This window comes from Electrophorus electricus, chromosome 20 (genome assembly GCF_041902795.1).
Source record: "Electrophorus electricus isolate QZ-2024a chromosome 20, ASM4190279v1, whole genome shotgun sequence".
Lineage (NCBI taxonomy): Eukaryota > Metazoa > Chordata > Actinopteri > Gymnotiformes > Gymnotidae > Electrophorus > Electrophorus electricus.
This window is the reverse complement of record NC_137516.1, coordinates 7,691,351-7,712,613: the sequence shown is the minus strand read 5'-3', so window position 1 is coordinate 7,712,613 and position 21,263 is coordinate 7,691,351. Positions and strand designations below refer to the sequence as shown.

The window sequence follows — 21,263 nt, the reverse complement described above, 5'->3', positions numbered from 1 at the left end:
AATGTAATGATCCAGATTTTCACATATAGATTATTAGATACATCTTAAGTTTGTTTTTCAGCGAAATACAGGCACAAGGATGGTCAGCCATTTGACTAAAATACACCACAAGGATATTTTAGTTGGTCACTTGTGTTTTAAAAAGGTCCAATTATTTTCAATCATCAGCAAAGCATATTTAAGAGGTTTAAATGAAGTAATGAATGTATGCAAACAAGTCACCAGCCTGCAGATAAAAATTTAAAACAAGCTGGCTTTCATGCCTCTAAACACAAGTCACAGTGTATTTCTTTCATCTGTTTTTTGCAATCAAATGTAATGTGTACTGTACAGAGCAGTAGTTCCAACACATTTGGCATCATTATGTCTGGTACATACTGAATGCCGAAAGACACCAAAGAGACTCCGACGACCAGCAGATCCAGCAGGTTGAAGTAGTTTCTGCAGAATGCACCTTTGTGAAGGAAGGCCCCATAAGCAGTCATCTGTATGTCAGAGGTGAGCAGGTGTGAATTGACAGGCTATTATATCCTTACTGAATTGATGGGCTATTGACAGGCTATTATATCCTTACTGAATTGATGGGCTATTGACAGGCTATTATATCCTTACTGAATTGATGGGCTATTGACAGGCTATTATATCCTTACTGAATTGATGGGCTATTGACAGGCTATTATATCCCTATTATTGTAGGGATACAAGAGTGACTATTATAATTTGTGGGAAAGCCCAAGTAAGGAACTGCTGCCACCAGGAGGCCAAGAATGCTATTGCACCCATGTTACATTTATAATTATGTGTACTTTTCATTTATTGTATATTTACCCCACTCTCTTAAAACCTAATTAAATGTAATGCTGGTTCAGTTTTTGCACTTGTTCAGCAGTTTCTGACTGGAACTTTAAGAACAAGTACATACATTTTCTCAAAACCTTTGCATGCTGGACTATTATATGTTCTGTTTCAATATACTTCATTCAGGATCCACAACAGTAGCCCATGGGCCATGATACTGATCTCTTTGATGTATTTTCAGAAGGTAAAAAATGATGTGACCTCCAGAGTCAGAGGTCAAATCTGAGTCTGATCTTTTTTTTTTTCTTTCTTTTTTTGCTCTGTTCACCAGGTTTAAGTAAATTGTGATAAACCAGTATATTTGACATTTTTCATACTTAGTCAATGATGGTGCAGATATGTCAGATTTAAAAGTCATTATAATGCTGTCTGTATTGTCAGCATGCTAACTGTATCTGTAATACGATGCCTGTATTGCATTAATATTGCATTATGATATAAGGCATTCTTAGAATTTTAATGCTTTGTCAGATTCCCACTATTTCTTCTAGTCATAGCAATAAGATTCAACTCTTGGATACAATGCATCTGCAAATGCCAACACCCATCCAGAACAAAGCACTAGTCAGAGAGGTGCACCTGATTACAGCGAGACAATAACACGCTGTCTCCAAATCAAACAAAGAAGGCTTTGAATCTCAGTGGTATAACACTCTACCATCCTTTACACTCGGCAGGAAACAACATACCAGCCTATCACCCAACCATAGTCAGACTCTGTTTGCAAATGTAGAAATGTTTAAATTTCAACATTTGCAATGTTTAATAGCACTGAAGCAAATTCAGTTGCGTGCAATAATTTTTTTTACTGTTCTAAAATACGTGCATTTAGAAAAAGGGATCACTAGGGCTCAATCATTAGAATGACCAGTAAAAGCATTAAAAACCAGTAAAAGCACTTAAAAAATGTGAACAGCAGTCACAAGACTATAGTTTAGTACAAGCATCAGTGAGCCTAAATGAAATCTGTCCATCTTAAACTAGAAGCCCTGTACTGTTTGATTTGACACAATTTCTCAATTTCTGCTGAAAGGGTTTTTTTTAAAACGATAAGAGCATCTGCATCTGGTTCCAGCAGAACATTTTTCACCTTCTAAGCGCAGTGAAACAGACAGACGTGCAGATGTAGCGCTGTGTCCATGAATCGGCATGTCAGAGTGACGAGGATTATGGGAATGCAGAATGAATGACATGCAGGTGTGTGCTCCCTCTTTTACTGCAGATTGTCTGAATAGGAAATAAACTTTTGGCGGCATGCAGACCTGAAGCTAATTCAGAGGAGTGCTAGCTCATATATGACCAAAACAGAGAAAAGGACACACAGTATGTTGTTAGGCTAAATATCTAGGGCATGCTGACAATTTGAAATCTGTCTAAAATATATTGAGTCAAGTTTTTATAACTAACAAATGTCATTTTATCTTAAAGTATGAACCTAAATATATGTGCATGGGCACAATATGACAAAGGGTGGGAAATATGCCAAAATATGCCAAAATATAATAAAATATACTTTTGATATTTTTACAATACATGTATTGTAAATGTACCACAATTCATACTCTATGGTCTGAGAATAAGATAGAACAGACCAAATGCTCCAGTGAATAGTTTTTATTCATTTAAAAATAGCTAAGAAGGAACAGAAGGAAATATCTAAACAACTGGATATCTAAAAAATAAAATAAAAAATGTTACAGAATAAGTGCATAATGCACTTCCAGTCAGATACTACGCTATGAAGCAATTTATGCTAATAGTATGCTTGTTAATTTTACAGCATCTCTCTACATATCTCTTTTACACTGATAAACCAAGTGAGAAGTATGTCATGATATGATAAATAACCTATCGTCATATTGCCCACCCAGAAGTATGGCCTGCACCTGTATTGCTGCATTCATTTGGCTACTTTTTAAAAAGAGTTCTTTGGCTTCATTAAAAAGAGGTGGAATGATACATATGTTACAAGGCAATGACCTCTGTGAAACACACTGACACGAAGATGGTGGCATGGCAAGGCTAACACAGAAACGGGTTTACCTTCAACACGATCTCAAAGGTAAATATACTAGTGAAGACATAATCGGCATAGCCTAGGACCTGCGGAGGCAAGGTGGTGATAGCGTTACTGAAGCAGCTGAAACCCAAGGCAAGACACGGAGAGGAGCAATTACCTTCAGCAGGATCTCTACTGTAAAGATAGCCGTGAAGGCATAGTCAAAATAACCAAGAATCTGTGAAAGGGCAACACGACAGTTTAGCACAGGCCATTTCAAACACCAGAATGACTGAACCGTTCCATTCATCAGTTAATCTAATAGACAAGAACGTTTTCTGAGATAAGAGGCTATTCAGCAGATGTTCAAGATGACAAATATTTAGTCTGACCATTCCCTCCTTTCTGCAGCTTAAATAAAAACTACATGAATCAAGATTAGAAGCCAGAAAGTTTCATATGAAAATACACCCTAAAACAACATGTATATACAAATGTTACACTATAAATAAATACATGTGAACCTTTTCGAATGCTACACTGACGGAGGAAGTAACATGCCCCACTAGGGAAGACAGTGTCACCACAATAAATAGTAGAGTTCCTAGAGATTTCTGAGAGTACTGTAGGGTGCATCTTACGATGTTCCGCATGGAGAAATTCCGGATGGGATCCTCTGCTGCCAGTGAGACAGAACTGAGCATGATGAAGACGAGGATGAGGTTGGTGAAGATCTGGTGATTGATCAGACGATGGCAGCTCACCCGGATCCTGTGGTCACAGTGTGCATAGAGGTTGGCAGTTTTTAGTCTCAGGAGCCATGTGAGTGTCTATCTGACTGTGCAGGTGCTTGAGTATGCATGAATGAATGTGTGGTGTGTGTGTGTGTGTGTGTGTGTGTGTGTGTGTGTGTGTGTGTGTGTGTGTTGACTCACGGATTTGTGCTGCTGAAGATGAAGAAGGCGCTTCCCCCTGGAATGGGCTGAATCTTCTCTTTGAGGCTGAGGTCTGAAAGCCTCTGGGGACGGGGTCCTAACGGGACATCAGGCTCATCCTCATCATTTTCAGCTGTATGTGTGCACACACACATGCAAACACACACACACACACACACACGCACATGCCCACACACAGTGCCAGGGACTGTGTGCCATTACCAGTATAGCTGACAAACATCACAGTTGTGAATGCAGTATTTTGGCAGAAATCACACCTGCAGCCTGAACCACTGCCATTCTCTCCTCATCCTCAGCCTCCTTCTCTAATGGAACCTGTGGGCAAGCCATGACCAACACACACGTCTTATATATACACACACACACACACACACGCACTCGTACAGTGAGTTTGGCAAGAACATTTTTACATGGAATATAGGCCCACACACAGAACTATTTATTCAGCTACTCTTTACCTTAGTTTCTCCATCCTGGTCCTCTGTCTTCTCTTCTCTTGTCTTGTCTGTGCTACCACTCCTTTCCGAAAAACACACTCCAGGTCATTAAAGCATTAACACACCCCATACCATACAACCAAATTAGCAGAGAACACAAGTGGCTATTTTGTTCTACCAAATTTTGCTACAGAACTGGGATAAGTGATCTCAAAACCGAGACCATTAAGCAATTGCATTCTGTTCCTGCTTGTAACTTAGCTAAATCTGTTCTGTACCCAGGTTTCCAAAATCTAAACTGGAGCCTTTGGTGATTGAATTTTGGTGTTCTGCTCTGGTTATTGGCTGTTTGCTGTAGCACAATCAGCTTCAGCAGGACACTGATCCAACGGGCCTTCGTTTGGGGAAGACAATCACCTGGCTCTCTTCCTTCTCTTGTTCTCCTCTTCTTGCTCCTTCTGGGCAGAATTCAGGCTCTCTGCATCCGCCAGGTTATCCACAGCGATGGCCAAGAAGACATTCAGAAGGATGTCTGATTACGAGAGTCAAGGAATCACAAGCAGCACATGTCCAATTCACCGTGCACCCTTAGAACCTTCTGAGCCAGATAACTGGACTGCTTCATTAACGTGGCACAGGGCTGGCTGGGACTAAAAGGAGGATACAGTTTCCACAGATGAAGAGGATGATGAAGTAAATGCATACCACCATGCCTGAGGAGGAAGGCCCCCCGTATGCCATAATTCCATCATACATCACCGTGTTCCAGTCCTCACCTGTCAGGATCTGATCACACACACACACACACACACACACACACACACACACACACACACACACACACACACACACACACACACACACACACACACATTCCAGAAAAAAATGGGCACCTATTGGACTATGTAGATTTAAGTCACATGGGCATATCAAAGGCCATGTACAAACGCCTGGAAACAACCGGAACATACCAGAATATGCCAGTACGGAAATTTACACAACAGCCCAAAGGCCATTAACAATGTCTTACATTACAAAGTCTAACAACTCTTACATTAGGAGGTCCATTTCTAGATTGGTCTATTGGAATCGAGGTGCGGGTGGAAAAGGAGAGCACTCCTGGATGGGAGCGCAGGTTATACACCACAGTGGCATTTGGGTGTGGAAGGTAGCTTTCAGAGCACAGCGCACGAACAGTGGCACGCACCAACCTGAAAGACGGTGAGCAGAGCCTGGGGGAAGGTATCGAAGGTGCTGCGTTTGGTCACGTTCTCATCGAAGTTGAACTTGCCGCCAAAGAGCTGCATACCAAGCAGGCTGAAGATGATGATGAAGAGAAAGAGTAGGAGAAGGAGGGACGCGATGGACTTCATGGAGTTCAGCAGAGACGCAACTAAATTACTCAGAGACGCCCAGTGGCTAGAGAGGCAGGCAGAGGGGAAGTCGTTCGGAAAGAGAAAAAAAACAAGTGTGGTATTGCAAAGAAATTCATTAGCAAAAAACAAAGTGAAATGCTATATTCTGCATTAGTAATCTGCCTAAAATTCTGCATTAGTAATATGTTAGGCCAAATGCATATTCATTAGACTAAATGCTTATGCATTATTTATATAAACTTGTGAAGCTATTAAATGAAACTATAAAATTATAAGCTCATGTTAGCTTTTTATTTTTAAATATGAAATAACACTTTATGGACCTGACCTCAGCCCAGTTCCCCAAAAGCAGGCCAGTGTAAAAATCCTGATACATTAATAAGTGGCTTCCAACACTCATTTCATCTGCAGTGGGGGGGGGGGGGTGGCTGAGGCAGGGAAGGAGGCTCTGATACACGTGGCACATTCTCACCGTGTGACCTTAAAGATGCGAAGCAGGCGGACGCAGCGCAGCACGGAGATGCCCAGGGGCGACATGATCTCCAGCTCCACCAGGATGGTCTCAGCGATGCCGCCGCACACCACGAAGCAATCGAAGCGGTTGAACAGAGACACGAAGTAGGCCTGCAGACCCAGGCTGTACATCTTAATCAGCATCTCGCAGGTGAACATGGCCAGCAGAACCTTATTGGCCACCTCTGCAGAAGGGTTGGAGGCGAGTTGGGCGTAAATGGGCTGGGTTATAAGGCTGATCCCACGTCCCAGGGCTACCCCGGCGGCCTGACGGTGTTAGCGGATATGGGCTCATGCGATCGTGTGACGTCAGTTCACGTGAGGGCTCGGGTTGTAATATCAGATCGCGGTTCTACCGGTCGCCAAAGTGCGTGAGGGTAAGTCCTTCAAACGCGTTCGTGCATTTGTACCCGCTCACCTTGTACTTGGGTGAGCCATCCGGGCTGGTTGTAGTGTTCAGAGGATATGGTGAGAGTATTGAGGAACACCAGCAGAATGACCAGCCAGTAGAAGCTCGTGGATTTGACCGCTGCTCGGCACTTACGGCGACAGAACCTGTTCCAGCGTCGCCAGCTGCGGCTTGAGGGAGCAAGAGGCGGGGCGAGAGGCACAGTGAGAGGCGGAACTTCAGCTGTGGCCTTTACTGTTACCTGCCATACTTTGAATGAAGACAAGATGTGAGCAATAACAATGGACTAAACGATTGGACAGGTATACTGGACAGGTATGTGTGAGTTTATGTATATGTATGTACAGTATCTGAATGGCATGTCAGTGCAAACACTTTAAAGAGACTGTTGATGACTTCATGCACAGAAAATCGATCTGAAGTAAACAAAATATGATCACTTGAGAAATAAAACAAAAACGTCATATGAAATTTGAGAAGTGGACTATGACTGGCCTGAAAGGCTACGAGATTTAAAAAAAAACCACACAGGCATGCAGAAAAAGTATGTAGGCGTAGGTGATCATGCAGGAACTGAGGAGAAGAGCATGCAGGGCAGCATCAATACCCACACAACACTGGCTGTCACTCAGCACAGAGACACACCCAGTGGGCTGCCACTCTGCAGATGGACACACCCACTGGGCTGCCGCTCAACACAGGGATACACCCACTGTTTTACTAACCTGAACTTTGACTTTGTAATTTTTTGACTGGAAGAGTAACAAAATGGTGAGGTTACTAAAACAGCACTGCTAACAGAAGCTGTCAATCTACACTGCTTGTTTATACACACACTACCAAGTGCTAGTCTACCTATTAAACAGTTTGATTAAATCCTTTTTGAAGCGATGTTAGATGTGATAATATTTTTTAGATTATATAACAATCTAGCTACTACATAACATACAAAACATTTCAAATTTAATCTTATTCAAAAACCTTTATGCTCATGAAAAGTAGACATTTGACGTTATTAGTTTTAGTCAATGAATAATTTTATGTCCCTAATCATGTAGTATGTCATTACAGGAAACAATATCAAATCCATGTATCTTAGCAGCAGTGGTTTAAGTTAAAAGTAGTAGAGAAGCCGGTTTAATATTGTAATACACTGAAAATATATTACAACATATTTCATTTAGATTTCAGAATATATATACAGCATACTGCAATATATTTCATTTCCATTCTGAGGTAAAATGCGAGGAGCAGAGGTTTGAGCCCAAGGGAAAAGTGAACACAAGATCACCATCTCAAACACAGAAACTTAAGTACAGCTGCTAAAAACAGGGGTAATCGACTAATTGAGGAATAGCATTCACAGGCTGCTTTGTGCAATGATGGTGTCTGAAAGACCCCACCCCCCACCCCCCGTGGAGCTTGGATCCTCACCAGATGGCACCACAACAGTGCCCCTTGTCGTCGTCGCCGTTGGCGTTATCCGTGTTAACCGATTCGGTCTCGCTGGTGGGTACGCTCGCTGCAGGGCAGAGAACACACACCACGGGCCGTGGCGTCACAGGGGGCTTCACCTTCCACGTGACATTAAGAAAAGTGCCACTAAAAATGGCAACTTCACTTGGCAATAGGCTACCTATGTAAAGTAACTTTCTACTATCAGGTAAGCATTAAATAGATATACTAGATATACCAACAAATCGAGTTAGAGGATGGGTGTTAGTCCAGGACAAAAGCTAAGAAAGTGCAGGTCGGCTTTGCGTGGGTTAAGGCAGTCGGGATAAGTATGAAAGCTGTTCTCCATGATTTGTAGAGTTGAGGCAACCTGTCAGAAACATTGTTCTGTACGATCAAACTGTTAACAAAAAACATTAACACTGACCAGGCTGAATAGTTAATTCAATTTTGATTTTTTTTAAGCAAAACACTCTTTCTTTCTCTCTCTCTCTCTCTCTCTCTCTCTCTCTCTCTCACACACACACACACACACACACACACACACACACACACACACACACACACACACACACACACACTCAGTTGGCAGCATTTACCCTGAGTCTCTGTGGACTGACTGAACCAGCCAGACTTCCCTGCCTTCTTCTTCTGGGTGAGATCGGCCATCGTCACCCCTTTTCAGTTTACACGTAGTTCATGCATGCAGACAGCAGGGGGAGACAGAGACAGAAGAGCAGGAAGAGAAGCCGCTATCAGCGTCTACCGGTCACACACACAGGGCAGCCTTTGCAGTACTCCACAAGAGAAAGAGATTGAAAGAGAAAGTGACAGATGCTAAAAAGGCAGAAGGAGAAAGAACTGCAAGATAAGAAAGAACTGCAAGGGGGCCTTTATAACAAGGGGGAAACTTGAGAAAGGAAAAGACAACTACAAAGATGTAGACAATAGCCTAAACACAAGAAGCAAATAGGCATTTACATTTCGACACCAGCATGCTGTTCTGCAGAATGTAAAATCACAACTGCTACTGTGGCGCGTAAGCAAAGAGAGACAGGAAATGAGGAAAACACTACATGTGACTCCAAATGACCTCATCACTGTTTAACTCCCGGAGGATACATAGAACCAATACATACACGCATGCACACACAAATGCACATGAATGCACAAGAGAATTTGTGGAATGCTTAGTCTCTCACAGACCTAACGTTTGACAGGCATTCAACATCTCTGCAGGCAGTAAGCCCAGTCTGAGGCAAGCCAGATGCTAGGTGCTAAATGCTCATTCTTAACTGCAAAAAGTGGTGATTTGTGTTTGTATTTGAGCAGTGGTCAGTTTTCACTTTTCAGAACATTTAAACTACCTATATTATGCAATGAATATACTAAAATGTACAACGTTTGATCACATCAGTCCTGAAGTCTCCAGATATCGCTGGTGCCCATATTTTTTTTTACTGTTACATGGTTTTAATGATGTCACACAGCTGTAACAGTTGCGGTCTATTGTGGAATGGAAAGTAAGAGGTGTGTCCAGTGAGAGCAGCCCGGTAATTCTCTAAGAAATTCTATTGAAAGCATCAAATTAGCTTATTTTAAATTACCATATAGGAAGTACTATACACAAACATGTTTAGAGTAAACATTTTATGTTATTATAACATATAACATTACACTTTTAAATAAGCTAGGTTAAGACTCCTACTTCTTAAGTTATTAATCCTATCTGATTATTAGGATTTAACTCTTAAATTTCAATGTAAATAACACTGAAAGGGTTAAATATACATTGACCGCTCATACTCAACTTTACCAGCTTTAACAGCTTTTTTTTTCTAGGCGGAGTTAGAGACTATAGGCCATCTGCACTTGGCATCTGCCATGCCCAGTCTGTGTTAGTAGTGTTACCATCAACACTTCCCATGAACAGCCAGTTCCCAGGCCCACTGTTGGCTGGACAGTTTTGGGTGGCAGACCACTCTCAGCACAGCAGTGGGAGTGACATATCTCCAGCAACATGGCTGCGCCCCAAGAACTGGCAGCAGTGCAGCACCTACTCTTTGGCTATTGCCACTGCTATGGTGAGAATGGTCTGCTCCCAAATCATACCTCACCAGCAGTGCTCCCATGGCCAGAGTAGAGAGGTGGAAGGTTACTGGTGAAGTGTGCGGGCCAACATATTGGCCACAGTCTGTCGGTGTACTATATGCACTTAGGAAATGCACCTGTGAAATCAGGGTTCATAATAAAGTGCGGAGCAAGTCTGGGTGCTGGTCCAAGTGCTGAGTGCACAGGACTCGCTGTCTGTCAGTACTGTGCTATGGAACTTTGTTTTACTAGGGACATTCTTGTTGTTTTATTACAACAGGATGATATCACATTAGTAATGAATAACCATTTCATTTCAAAGGCAAAGGGTCAAAACATTCCATCCATCATGTGATACACGTCTCTGCCCTAATATATATATATATATATATACAATGTGTGTGTGTGTGTGTTTGTGTGTGTGTGTGTGTGTGTGTGTACTCACACATTTTCAGAGAGAGAGGGAGAGGGAGGAAGCAGGTGGACAAAAACAGTGCCTAGCAGCTGAATTTTGCTTTGCAGTGCGTCACACACCGCTTACATAAAGAGGTTTGGGATTTCTCTCTCTCCCTCTCGCTCTCTCTCTCTCTCTCTCTGTGTGTGTCTCTTCCTCTCACTGTCCTCTGTCTACTAACACATTCAGTTTGTGTGTCTCTGTCTCTTCCTCTCACTGTCCCCTGTCTACTAACACATTCAGTGTGTGAATTCTTGCTCCATCAGGCCTGCCACAGCTATCCATACCAAACCAAACAGAATGAGATTTACATGAAAATGCATTTATTTCCTAAAAAATACCACAGATTTCAATTAGAGAGAGGAATGCTTGTGCACTACTGGTGATGATTAAAACTGTGAGTTGGAGTAACTGTGTATAATACACTCTTATTACAATAAACTAGTCTGGCAAAGTTTAAGGAGGGGCCAGAGCAGAAGGAGGAGCCTGAACCAAAGGAGGGGCCAGAGCAGAAGGAGGGTCTGGAATGAGAGCCAACGTGGCGGAAGGTAGGGATGCGTGGAGCGAAAGAGGATTAAGAAGCTAATATGTGTTTAAGAGAAGGAAACTGGAACTGTGGCTGTAGGATTATGGCAGGGGGTGAGGACTGCCCTGCATATTTTACCATGCACATCTAGACATTACACATAACGCTGAATCACACTAAACAACACTAACTGTCCATCTCAACTGACAATCAATTCAGTGAAGAGAATGTATTGTAAATGAATCTAGGCAACATTATACTGTATAATGAGTCTCATTTCTGAAAAAACGTTCAGATTAATTAAATTATCCCAGTGATTTTCAAAAATAGCCAAGACTGGTTCTGTTTACTGACACGAAGCCAATACACTGCTTTAGCAGTAATGCATGCTAATATCGCAGTGTCTGTTCCAACAGTAATACGCACTATGGTTAAAACTATTTGGCAGTAGGTGTTAATGATTCCGTACAGAACACATATATCATCTGAAAAATGATCTGAAAAGTCTTGAGCAAGACAGCATTGCAATGTATCAGATAACTTGGAAGTCACATAGAGAAATAAATTAAATAGATGTGTGTGTGTGTGTGTGTGTGTGTGTGTGTGTGTGTGTGTGTGTGTGTGTGTGTGTTTGTGTGTGTGTGTGCGCGTGAGCCTGCACTCACGGTTGCGTCTGCCCTCCTGGTTGCTCTCCTCATCATTCTCCGGGTCGATGTCCTCAGCCTGCGTGATCCAGTCCAGATAGCCCTTCAGGTCTTCCTCAAGTTGCTGCTTCTCCCGCAGCTTCTGGAAGTCTCCCCGAGCCTTCGCCTTCTCACGCTCCTTAGAGAACTCGCTGTACGCAAACACACACCAAGAATCACACAATAGTATGAACAAGTAATCTAAATGTACATTTGTTTTATATAAAAGAAGATTCCAGGTAATATCTGCTGTGTACTGTACTTAATTTTTTCATTTTCCAGGCTCAATTTACAATAGCAAGGAATTCAACTAATTCATTTCCATCCATCTACACAGCACATACAATACCCCACAAAGTTCATTAAATGTATTAAAATTAAATGTAAATATTCCATTTACAATGGTATTCAGACCCATCATTTGTACTTGGTTGGAAGTTTCTTCCATGTTTTTTTTATTAGAATTGTTTTTATTAGAATTGCCTCTTCAGCAATGCTTTCTTGGGTTGCAGTCCAGACTCAGGCTGGGCCACTCAAAGACTTTCACCGAATTCTCATGCAGCAACCACTGTGTTTTCACGGCAGTGTTGCTGTGGGTCATTGTCTTGATGACCTTCACCCCGGCCTGAGATCTTGGTGCCTGTGGGGAAGGGTTTCACCCAGGACTGCTCTATATTTTTTGGCATTCATTTTTCCCTGTATCCTCTAGTCTCCCAGTCCTTGTTGCAGAAGAACATCCCCACAGCCTTTTGCTACCATCAACGTGTTTGACTGAAGAGATGGTATTAATGGCGTCATGCTCAAGGCCTAGTTTCCTCCACCACTACACGTCACTGGTAATTGGCCAAATAATTCAGTCATCAATTCATCATACCAGATCTTGCTTCTCAGAACTCTAGATCTCATTCACAGTGACCACTTGGTTGACCAAGGTCCTTCATCCCTGGTTACCTACTTTGGCTAATCTCAGAACACTGTAGGCTGTTCTAAACTTCTTCTATTAGAGAATAATGGATACTGTGGTCTTGGGTACTTTCAGTGCTGCAGAAACATTCTTGTATCCTTTCCAAGATCCAGGAGTTGACACAATCCTGTCTCACAAGTGTAAGGAGAATCCTTTCGACCCCAGGGCTAGGTTTTTGCTCTGACATAGACCATCGAAAGAGAGGCCCTATACAGACAGCTGTGTCTTTCCAGATTAAGTCCAATCAAATCAGTTAGGTACAGGTAGACTCCAATGAAGCTGTACATGCATTTCAACATTTCAAGGACCATCGTACAAGTGTGATGCACCAGAGCTCAATGACAAGTGTCATAACAAAGGGTCTGAATACTTATGCAAATTTGATATTACAGTCTTTTATTTTTAATAAATTAGCAAACATTTCAAAAAGCAATTTTTACTTTGTTATTGTGGAATTAGTTGGACACATTTTATATATGTCTGCAGACAGACAGATAGATAGAGAGAGAAAGGAAAAAGAGAGAAGGGAATTAGACAGACTAGAGAGCTTGAGATGAACAGAATGGTGTCTTCTCACCCACTGAGAACACCCAAAACTAGATTAAGGACAAAGAAGGAACCAAAGATGACCAGACTGACGAAGTAGACCCAGGGCAGCTCAAATCCCATAGCATCATTCATCTGTGACATAAGGAAACACAAGCACACACACACACACACACACACACACACACACACACACACACACACACACACACACACACACACACACACATGCACACGCGCAACCACGCACACACAAACACATACACAAACTTGAACAAAAATTGTCAATGCAGGAACATTTCAGTCATTGATAAACCATTGCTAGATGATTACACACCATCTGGACAAGATGACCTCTCTGACTGGCAATGCATATACCAATTCATGATCAGCCAGCACTGTTTGTGGGTGGTCGGGTCTGATAGACATCTTAGCTTTCAATATTACTCAGCGAATATAGTAATTACAACAGCCTTTGTATTGGTATGGTTAAAAATTGTTATATTTGGCACGTTTTTCACAAAGTGGGCAGTGCTATCACAATTATGGATGTTAACATGCTTTCAGACCACAAGAAAGCCTCAAGAAAAACGTTGATTATAACAGTTTTCATAATCTTTTCCTTTCTCTTTAATTAGGGGTGCTGCCAGGACCGAAAGGACAAATTTCGGCTTGAGCTAGCTGTGAGATCTACGGTCTCCATGGGGAGGGAGAGGATGACGTGAGGGAAGAGAGCGCGACGAGAAAGAGTGCAGACAGGGAGGTGAGAGAAAGCGAGGCCATCTCTTCGTCAAGCCTGTCTCTGCTCTACTGCACCCACTCCACATCCCACCCTAAATCCCCACCACCACCACCAAAGTGGCCAGAGCTTTCTCACCACCACAATGTCAGACTGGCACATACTCACTTTGATAGCCTCATTAGCATTTGGAGAGTTTACCATGGTAACGGATGAATAAATGGGAAATGAGAGAGAGAGAGAGAGAGAGAGAGACGGGGGGGGGGGGGGGGGGGAGACAGCGAGCAGGGTGGAAGTGACAATCGCCACACCATCCACGTCTGCAGTTCTCAGAATATAATAAGAAGAGCTGGGCAGACATGTCATGGCCAAAGTAGAAATCTCATCTGACATATACAGAAGCCAGCCTTACGCTCTGTGAAAAGGAATAAATAAGGCTAGATTTAACAGCTGCTATTGCTACTAAGCTGGGTAAGTTAAGTTAGCATTTGCTCAGTGGCCTTCATACGACCTTCGAACATTTGATGTCTTTGTCATTTGCATTGTCATAAATGTACAAAGGCATCATAGTTTCCTTATTTATGAGTCCTTTAACACTGAAGAGGTAAGATAACCATGATGCCACAATTATGCTGCTGGTTTCCATGTGGTGGGAAGTTTTCCAAAACAGCTATCATTGATACCCTCTCTTCCGTTGCCCATTACCTTTAACACGAAGGCAATAGGAGGGATGTTTAGATGCCACAAGCATCTGCATTATCACTGGCTAGCTCACTGGCTAGCTCACTGGCTCGCTGGCTGGCTGGCTGGTTGGCCAGCTATCTCACTGGCTTGCAGGTTGGCTGGCTGGCTGGTTGGCTGACTGGCAGGCTGGCTGGCTGACTGGCTGATTTGTTAGCTGGCTGATTTGCTGGCTGGCTCACTGGCTGGCTCGCTGGCTGGCTTGCTAGTGCCAGTTCTCACCCAGTACAGCACATCCACCCATCCCTCCATGGTGATGCACTGGAACACGGTGAGCATAGCAAACAGGAAGTTGTCGAAGTTGGTGATGCCATTATTAGGCCCCTGCCAGCCATCCCGGCACACTGTGCCATTGGCTGTGCAGTGGCGGCCATGCCCCGAGGGTGCGCATGGTGCAGGCTCTTCCTCAGCTAGAGTACCTAAAGAAGAACATAGAGAGACAGATAAGTTATGAGAAGGACCATGCTCCGTGCAGAAGAAGGAACAGTTGTGATTCTCACTATAACAACATAACTTGATTTTGAGAAAGCACCAGGAGCACAGAAAGAGAGGAAACACACACATGAGAAAATGTGCACAGGGACACTCACGCGTGCCTTCCAGGTAGCAGGATGCATGCATCTTCCCAATGAAGAGCTCCAGGCCGATGATGGCATAGATGATGATGACAAAGAGCACGAGCAGAGCGATGTGTAGCAGGGGGACCATGGCTTTGATGATGGAGTTCAGCACCACCTGTAAACCTGCAGCCACACCGCAGGACAGCCATAGCTGCCATATCAAAACGCATTTACCCTCGGATATTGTGCTACTACTGCACAATGACAATGTAATCAGAATAATGTAACAAGGACATGGACCATCATTTTTTCCAAAGCTTTGTTATATTCCAGAAACACGTTAAAAAACTTCATTTGTGACACCTGTATGGGTTCTTTCCCAGAGCCATAATTCTACTGAATCGTCATCCTCTCCTGAAAACATGGCAGACCAGCTGGGAAACACTGAACTATAAGCACCGCTGAAGCACCTCACACAGCCTGCACTACTGAATTCTCATGTCTACAGAATTGGACCTTCCGTCACATTCTTTAAATTCACTTTGCACACTGAAATATATACACTGTAAATTGTGTCTTGTTTGCTCCCCCCATTGTATATTTATCCTTAATGTTACTACGTACATTCTATTAATTGCAATGTTCTTGCCCCATGCCTTGTGTATTTATTCCATAGTTGTTAGTAATGTCAGTGCTCACAGAGCTTTACTCTGTTGAGCAGTTTGAACATACTAAAGCAAGTTCCTGTACTAGCAATTAAAAGTGATTCTGGTTCTGTACCTTGCCTTTAAATAACTTTTTGCATCTGTATAAAAAATACTGAACCCCACTAGAAATAAAGGGTGATATGTAAGCTGCCAGGGCTCAGGAGAACACCGCCATATTTAGAGTAGGATTCATGTGAATCTTTAATGTGACTATTGCATTCTTTAAAGATTATACTCATGATAGAAGGAGTTACATAGATAAATGTGTTATCTCCTGGCCTCTTTGTGGGCAAATGTTAGAGAGAGGTTGGGAGAGCGTTGCCGTGACGTTCACTCACTGGGCACCCCTGAGACAAGACGCAGGGGGCGGAGCACACGGAACGCTCGCAGGGCCTTGACATCAAAGCCCCCCGGCTTGCCTCCGCCTTGACTCGCATCACCCTCTTTGGTCATCAGTTCCAGGACGACACTGAACAGGCTACACACACATGAATTGAAAGAATACATTAAAAACACAAACAAAGCACATTTTTTAAAATATCCGTCTAAAATACTGTAGAATAAAGAGACTCTACTTTTTAAAATTGAGTTTGACTCAATTTTACAGTGGATCAGATATTTTTTTAAAAATCACAGCGGAAATAAAATGCAGTTTCTTTTTCAAGCCAACGTGTGACTCTAACAGTTCTGGCAGTCAGCAGGGGACATCTGCTTTTAGAACTGGATGAGCAGAACGAACATAGTTCACGCATTCATCACTCATTCATCCCCTAAATATGTATCCATTCAGTTTTTAGGAGTCTAATCAAATGTGACAGGTGACAGAAGTGTGTGTGTCTCTATGTGTGTGTGTGTGTGTGTGCGCTCGCGCATGTGTTAAATTCCCCATGTCTGCTAACCTTGTGGTCTCCCTGTTCATATGGTCACCCTGTTCATGCCAAATGTTCAAAGCATCATCCCCATGCTTCACACATGCTTCAGGCAGATGCACTAGCCTCAAAATGTCACACTACATCAACATTTCTACAGTCTTTGTCACTGGAACTGCAAATTCCAGTGCTGTGTTTTTGATATATACATTGTACTTTAGGATTTTATAAACTTCTCTATGATAAATCAGAATCATCTACAGTACCTGAGGTCTCTATTTTTGAGATGGCTTTTTCTGAAACACACACTGACTTGTGTTCATATGCATGTTATTGTACATATGTGCATTTACTTACCCCACTATGACTATTACAAAATCCAGCATATTCCAACCATTTCTAACATAGGAGTTCTGGTGCATCACTAGTCCATAGGCTATGATCTTCAAAAAGGTCTCAATAGTGAAAATAATCAGGAAGGCATATTCTACTGTTTCCTGTAAAAAGAAGGAAAAAAACAGATTGGCATTTCTCTCACTAATACAAACCTATTAACGTATGATGTAAAATTATCATTCTATGTGTGATTTATAATTGTAGATACTGCAGTCTAGTGAGTCTTTGAATATAATGTGCTAAATCAGTGGTTTTGACCTTGTCTTACAATTTACAGAACACACTGTAAAAATGAACGTCATTCGACGCAAACCAAAGAGCAGTGTTAAAGACTGTGCTAAAGCAGTGTTAAAGAAACAGATTTGGGTTACATGTTTGAATACAATTTTACCATCTTATTATTTTGTGATGTGGTTATTCCTTAGAGAGGCAGATACTGTATAATTTATAATCGTAGTTGATGCAGTATCATAAGTCTTGCAGCTGCAGGCGAGAATGCGCCGAGGCCGAGTTGAGAGGTGAGAGGTGATTACTGCTGGAAAACAACGCAGCTTGTAGGCAACCGTGGCGTTAAGAATAGCTGCACTAAGCCAGAGCTAGATTAATCCCATTTGAGCAATGAAAATCTCGGCAGCGCCGGGCAGGGCCAAACGTGGCCGGGCGTTAACGCGATTACTCGGACGCTTTCACGGAAGCTGGGCTTTCTCGCTGAGCGAACCTAACCTTTCAGCCACGCTTGTCACCCTGCCTGTCGGTTTATGGGTCTGCGTGCCCCGAGGTGGTTGGACACAAGGAGTGATTTTCGTCAGAGACCAAACATTGATCAGGGTTTTTTGTCTCCCAGTTTTTTTTTCCATATAATTGCTGGGGTCATCTTTCTCATTTTAGTTTGTACATTTTTAAAATTCTTCTGTAGCTTATTGCAACCTTTTCCGATTTAGCTTATGTCTTGGGTATGATATGGAAAAAGGTCATAATATCAATAGGCAGATTCTTTGATAAAACAGACACATATGCTAATATTTTTTATTAATTTGTCCTAGGCTAGTTTAACACAGTGAGGCCCCTCCAACAGCTGTTGCCAATTTCAAAAAGGCAATGAATGATACATATAGTGTGGCCACAACTATTCGTATCTTGATAGTTAGTCTGACTGGCGGTCCACACTTCTGTGTATATGACATTAAGTGCACTGTGTTGGGTTGGGATCTTTGTTATTGTTTACTGTTTGTTTTAGGGGGTTTTTTCTCTAAATGCTAGCTAGTAACTCATGACAAGCTGTCTTTCACAGTTTTTCAAGAGTTTGAAGCATTAATAGGAAGTAAATATTGTCACCTCTGTTTGTACCACCATTTTGACAAATGCCAATACAAAAACAATAGTCTGTCACTGGTCATTGTGCATGTCAGTCAAATGGCCCCTTCCTGTCAAAGTAAGAGGTTCCTGGCCACAACCTTCCAGATTTGGGTGATAGCCACAAGTCCGGCTATCCCTACTCTAACGCATCCGATCGCATCCAGGATTCAAGCCCAGAATGAACTGAGCCGGGTGTGAAGAGCCACATTCTAATCCAAAAGTGATCACTGGAGCACTGTCAAAATCACAATCACAAACACATTCAGTGATGTGACAGAATGGCCACTGGTGTTTATATGCGAAGCAGTTTATTCATGTATTTCTTCCCCCTACACCAGAACTTGTTATTGTTAGCCTTGCATGATGCCATGTGTGCAGTGACTCTTCAGACTACAGGAAAGAACTAGCTGAATCCATTCAGGCAAAAAGGTTGAAATAAAAGCTTTTAAAGGCTTAACTGGCTGCAACATCAACAACCATTTGAGCACTGAACCTTATGTTCTGGAACACAGAAAAATACCACGAACCCAAAACATGTCCTTTGTCAGCCAAACTAAAGCGTTCTCGGAATCCCTCTGTACTACACAAGAAAAAAAAACAAAAAAAAAAAACAACTGTTCTCCGTTGTGTAATTCCCTTGGTTGCCTGGGCAACCTGTTGTGTTCTGGCCCTGGTTATAATGAATAGGGAGAGCGCACGCATTTATTCATCCGAGCTGAGGCCTCCCTGATTCATCTAAAGAGCTTTGAGAAGCATTAGGTCACTCAGAGACAGCTGCCTCTGCTGTTTATCCTGCAGTGCCAGCCTGCACGCATAATATATCAGAACATTGTGCATGATATATCAGTAAATCCACCGTATAACCGAGCATGTTAAGAATTCATTCTGTGTAACTTTAAGCAAGGCTCCGCTATCCCGAAGCAAAAGAATTAGGGAGAAGAGACAGGCACCCTGGAGACCATAACAACGACCATACAGGTAGTTTGAAACAAGCCGTGCAAAGCTTGGAACGTAAATGGAAAAATACTAAATTAGAGATTTTTAAAGCTTCATATTAAAATAGCCTCATTGTATATAAGCATGCCCTCACTGAGGCAAAATCTCTATACTCATCATCTCTAATGGAAAAAATTTAAACCAAGATTGGAAGATATCTTCCAAGATTCCTAATTAATACCTATCAAAACTAACTAGGAATCAAATTGGAATGTATTCCCTGATCCCACCGGAATAGAGCAGTAACAAATATCTGAAATGTTTCAATGACAATGATCAATAATACTAATATGAAGAAGAAAAAATGTAATTGCACTTCCTCAGACTCTGCTAATCTGCAAATGCACTTTGGCAGCTGTCTAGTTAGCTCAAATAATTAATTAGAATCTTTTTCCCAAATTTGTCTTGAGAACCTAATTTTATAAATTCTTCTAAATCTTCATTATGTATATTTGATCCAGTCCCAACTTGCATGAGAACTACTGATCACTAATAGAACTTATGTTTACTATAATTAACTCTTCTCTTGGCCTTGGTTATATTCCCCAATCATTAAAACTTCAACCACTCATTAAAAAAAACAAGTCTTAATTACCACAAGCTTTCCAATTACAGGCCAATTTCAACCCTGCCCTTTATTGGCAAAACACTAGAAAAAGGATGAATTTAGAATACATTACAGTGAAAATGTGGTAACAAAGTTAGTTAATAATCTTAATATTTAATATCCTTTTAATATTTCAATATATGATAAAAAAAATGCATTTCATTTAGATCTTAGTGATGTGTTTGATAGCATAGACCACAATATCATACTGGAAAGGCTGGAATAGTTTTCAGCCTATCCAGTATGTTATTGTGGTCTATGGTATCAAAAATGACGCTTAAGATCCTAGCGTTAGAGGGCAAGTACTCTCATGTTTTAAGTCTTGACAGATCGCTATCAGTTTGCTCATGCACACAGTGAATGCTCTGAGCTAACAAAAGTAAAATATGGTGTCAAGGGTCAGTACTGGGCCCATTATTGTTATATGTGCTACTAGGCACAATTATTTGGAAGTGCGGCTTTACCTTCCACTGTTACGCAGACAATACTAAGCTGCATATACAGCAAGTGAAATAAGTATTGAACACATCACCAATTTAAGTAAATATTTCTAAAAGTGCTAGACATGAAATTCTTACCAGATATCAGTAACAATCTATTCAATCCACACATGCAAAGAAATCAAAACCATAGATGTCCATAAATTAGGTTGTGTAATAATGAGAAATGACAAGTATTGAACATGCTTACTGAAGTTTATTTACTTTGTACAAATGCCTTTGTTTGTGACAGCAGCTTCAAGACACCTCCTGTATGGATAAACTAGTCGCATGCATTGCTCAGGTGTGATTGGCCCATTCTTACAGACAAACATTCTTCAAATCCTGAAGGTTTCGTGGGTTCCTTCTATGAACTCTGAGCTTTAGTTCCTTCCATAGATTTTCAGTTGGATTCAGGTCAGGTGATTGGCTGGGCCATTCTAGCAGCTTTATTTTCTCTTAAACCATTTGAGAGTTTCCTTGGCTGAGTGTTTGGGATCATTGTCTTGCTGAAATGTCCACCCTTGTTTCATCTTCATCCTTGTA

At 41.8% G+C, this 21,263-nt stretch overlaps 1 protein-coding gene and 1 long non-coding RNA gene across 22 annotated transcripts in view; one reads left to right on the top strand and one right to left on the bottom strand.

Moving 5' to 3' along the window:
* Nucleotides 1-21,263, bottom strand: part of cacna1db (calcium channel, voltage-dependent, L type, alpha 1D subunit, b) — a 66,822-nt gene that overhangs the window by 21,707 nt on the left and 23,852 nt on the right. For 8 of the 19 annotated variants that reach the window (XM_081703231.1, XM_081703228.1, XM_081703233.1 and 5 more), the window contains exons 4-23: nucleotides 17,241-17,380; nucleotides 16,353-16,492; nucleotides 15,338-15,490; nucleotides 14,970-15,166; nucleotides 13,299-13,402; nucleotides 11,740-11,909; nucleotides 8,603-8,680; nucleotides 7,983-8,070; nucleotides 7,274-7,300; nucleotides 6,558-6,718; nucleotides 6,099-6,324; nucleotides 5,462-5,669; nucleotides 4,916-5,036; nucleotides 4,668-4,782; nucleotides 4,272-4,332; nucleotides 4,071-4,158; nucleotides 3,793-3,925; nucleotides 3,499-3,628; nucleotides 3,036-3,095; nucleotides 379-485 (exon numbers count right to left, since the gene is read on the bottom strand). In XM_081703231.1, coding sequence (XP_081559357.1) covers nucleotides 379-485; nucleotides 3,036-3,095; nucleotides 3,499-3,628; nucleotides 3,793-3,925; nucleotides 4,071-4,158; nucleotides 4,272-4,332; nucleotides 4,668-4,782; nucleotides 4,916-5,036; nucleotides 5,462-5,669; nucleotides 6,099-6,324; nucleotides 6,558-6,718; nucleotides 7,274-7,300; nucleotides 7,983-8,070; nucleotides 8,603-8,680; nucleotides 11,740-11,909; nucleotides 13,299-13,402; nucleotides 14,970-15,166; nucleotides 15,338-15,490; nucleotides 16,353-16,492; nucleotides 17,241-17,380 — 2,507 coding nt within the window. Of the gene's footprint in view, nucleotides 1-378; nucleotides 486-2,901; nucleotides 2,962-3,035; nucleotides 3,096-3,498; nucleotides 3,629-3,792; nucleotides 3,926-4,070; nucleotides 4,159-4,271; nucleotides 4,333-4,667; nucleotides 4,783-4,915; nucleotides 5,037-5,461; nucleotides 5,670-6,098; nucleotides 6,325-6,557; nucleotides 6,719-7,273; nucleotides 7,301-7,982; nucleotides 8,071-8,602; nucleotides 8,681-11,739; nucleotides 11,910-13,298; nucleotides 13,403-14,969; nucleotides 15,167-15,337; nucleotides 15,491-16,352; nucleotides 16,493-17,240; nucleotides 17,381-21,263 lie in introns of all 19 variants that reach the window. The other 11 variants (XM_081703234.1, XM_081703242.1, XM_081703246.1 and 8 more) reach the window with 6 other exon arrangements.
* On the top strand, nucleotides 8,688-16,487 carry LOC118242938 (uncharacterized). 3 transcript variants are annotated; one of them, XR_014118808.1, is made up of 5 exons: nucleotides 8,688-10,643; nucleotides 10,994-11,096; nucleotides 11,729-11,911; nucleotides 13,906-14,030; nucleotides 15,691-16,487. It is a non-coding gene; the product is annotated as an uncharacterized LOC118242938 (long non-coding RNA). The 3 variants fall into 3 exon arrangements; XR_014118806.1 differs by lacking the exon at nucleotides 8,688-10,643 and having other exon boundaries at nucleotides 10,654-11,096; XR_014118807.1 differs by lacking the exons at nucleotides 8,688-10,643; nucleotides 13,906-14,030; nucleotides 15,691-16,487 and having other exon boundaries at nucleotides 10,654-11,096; nucleotides 11,729-11,912.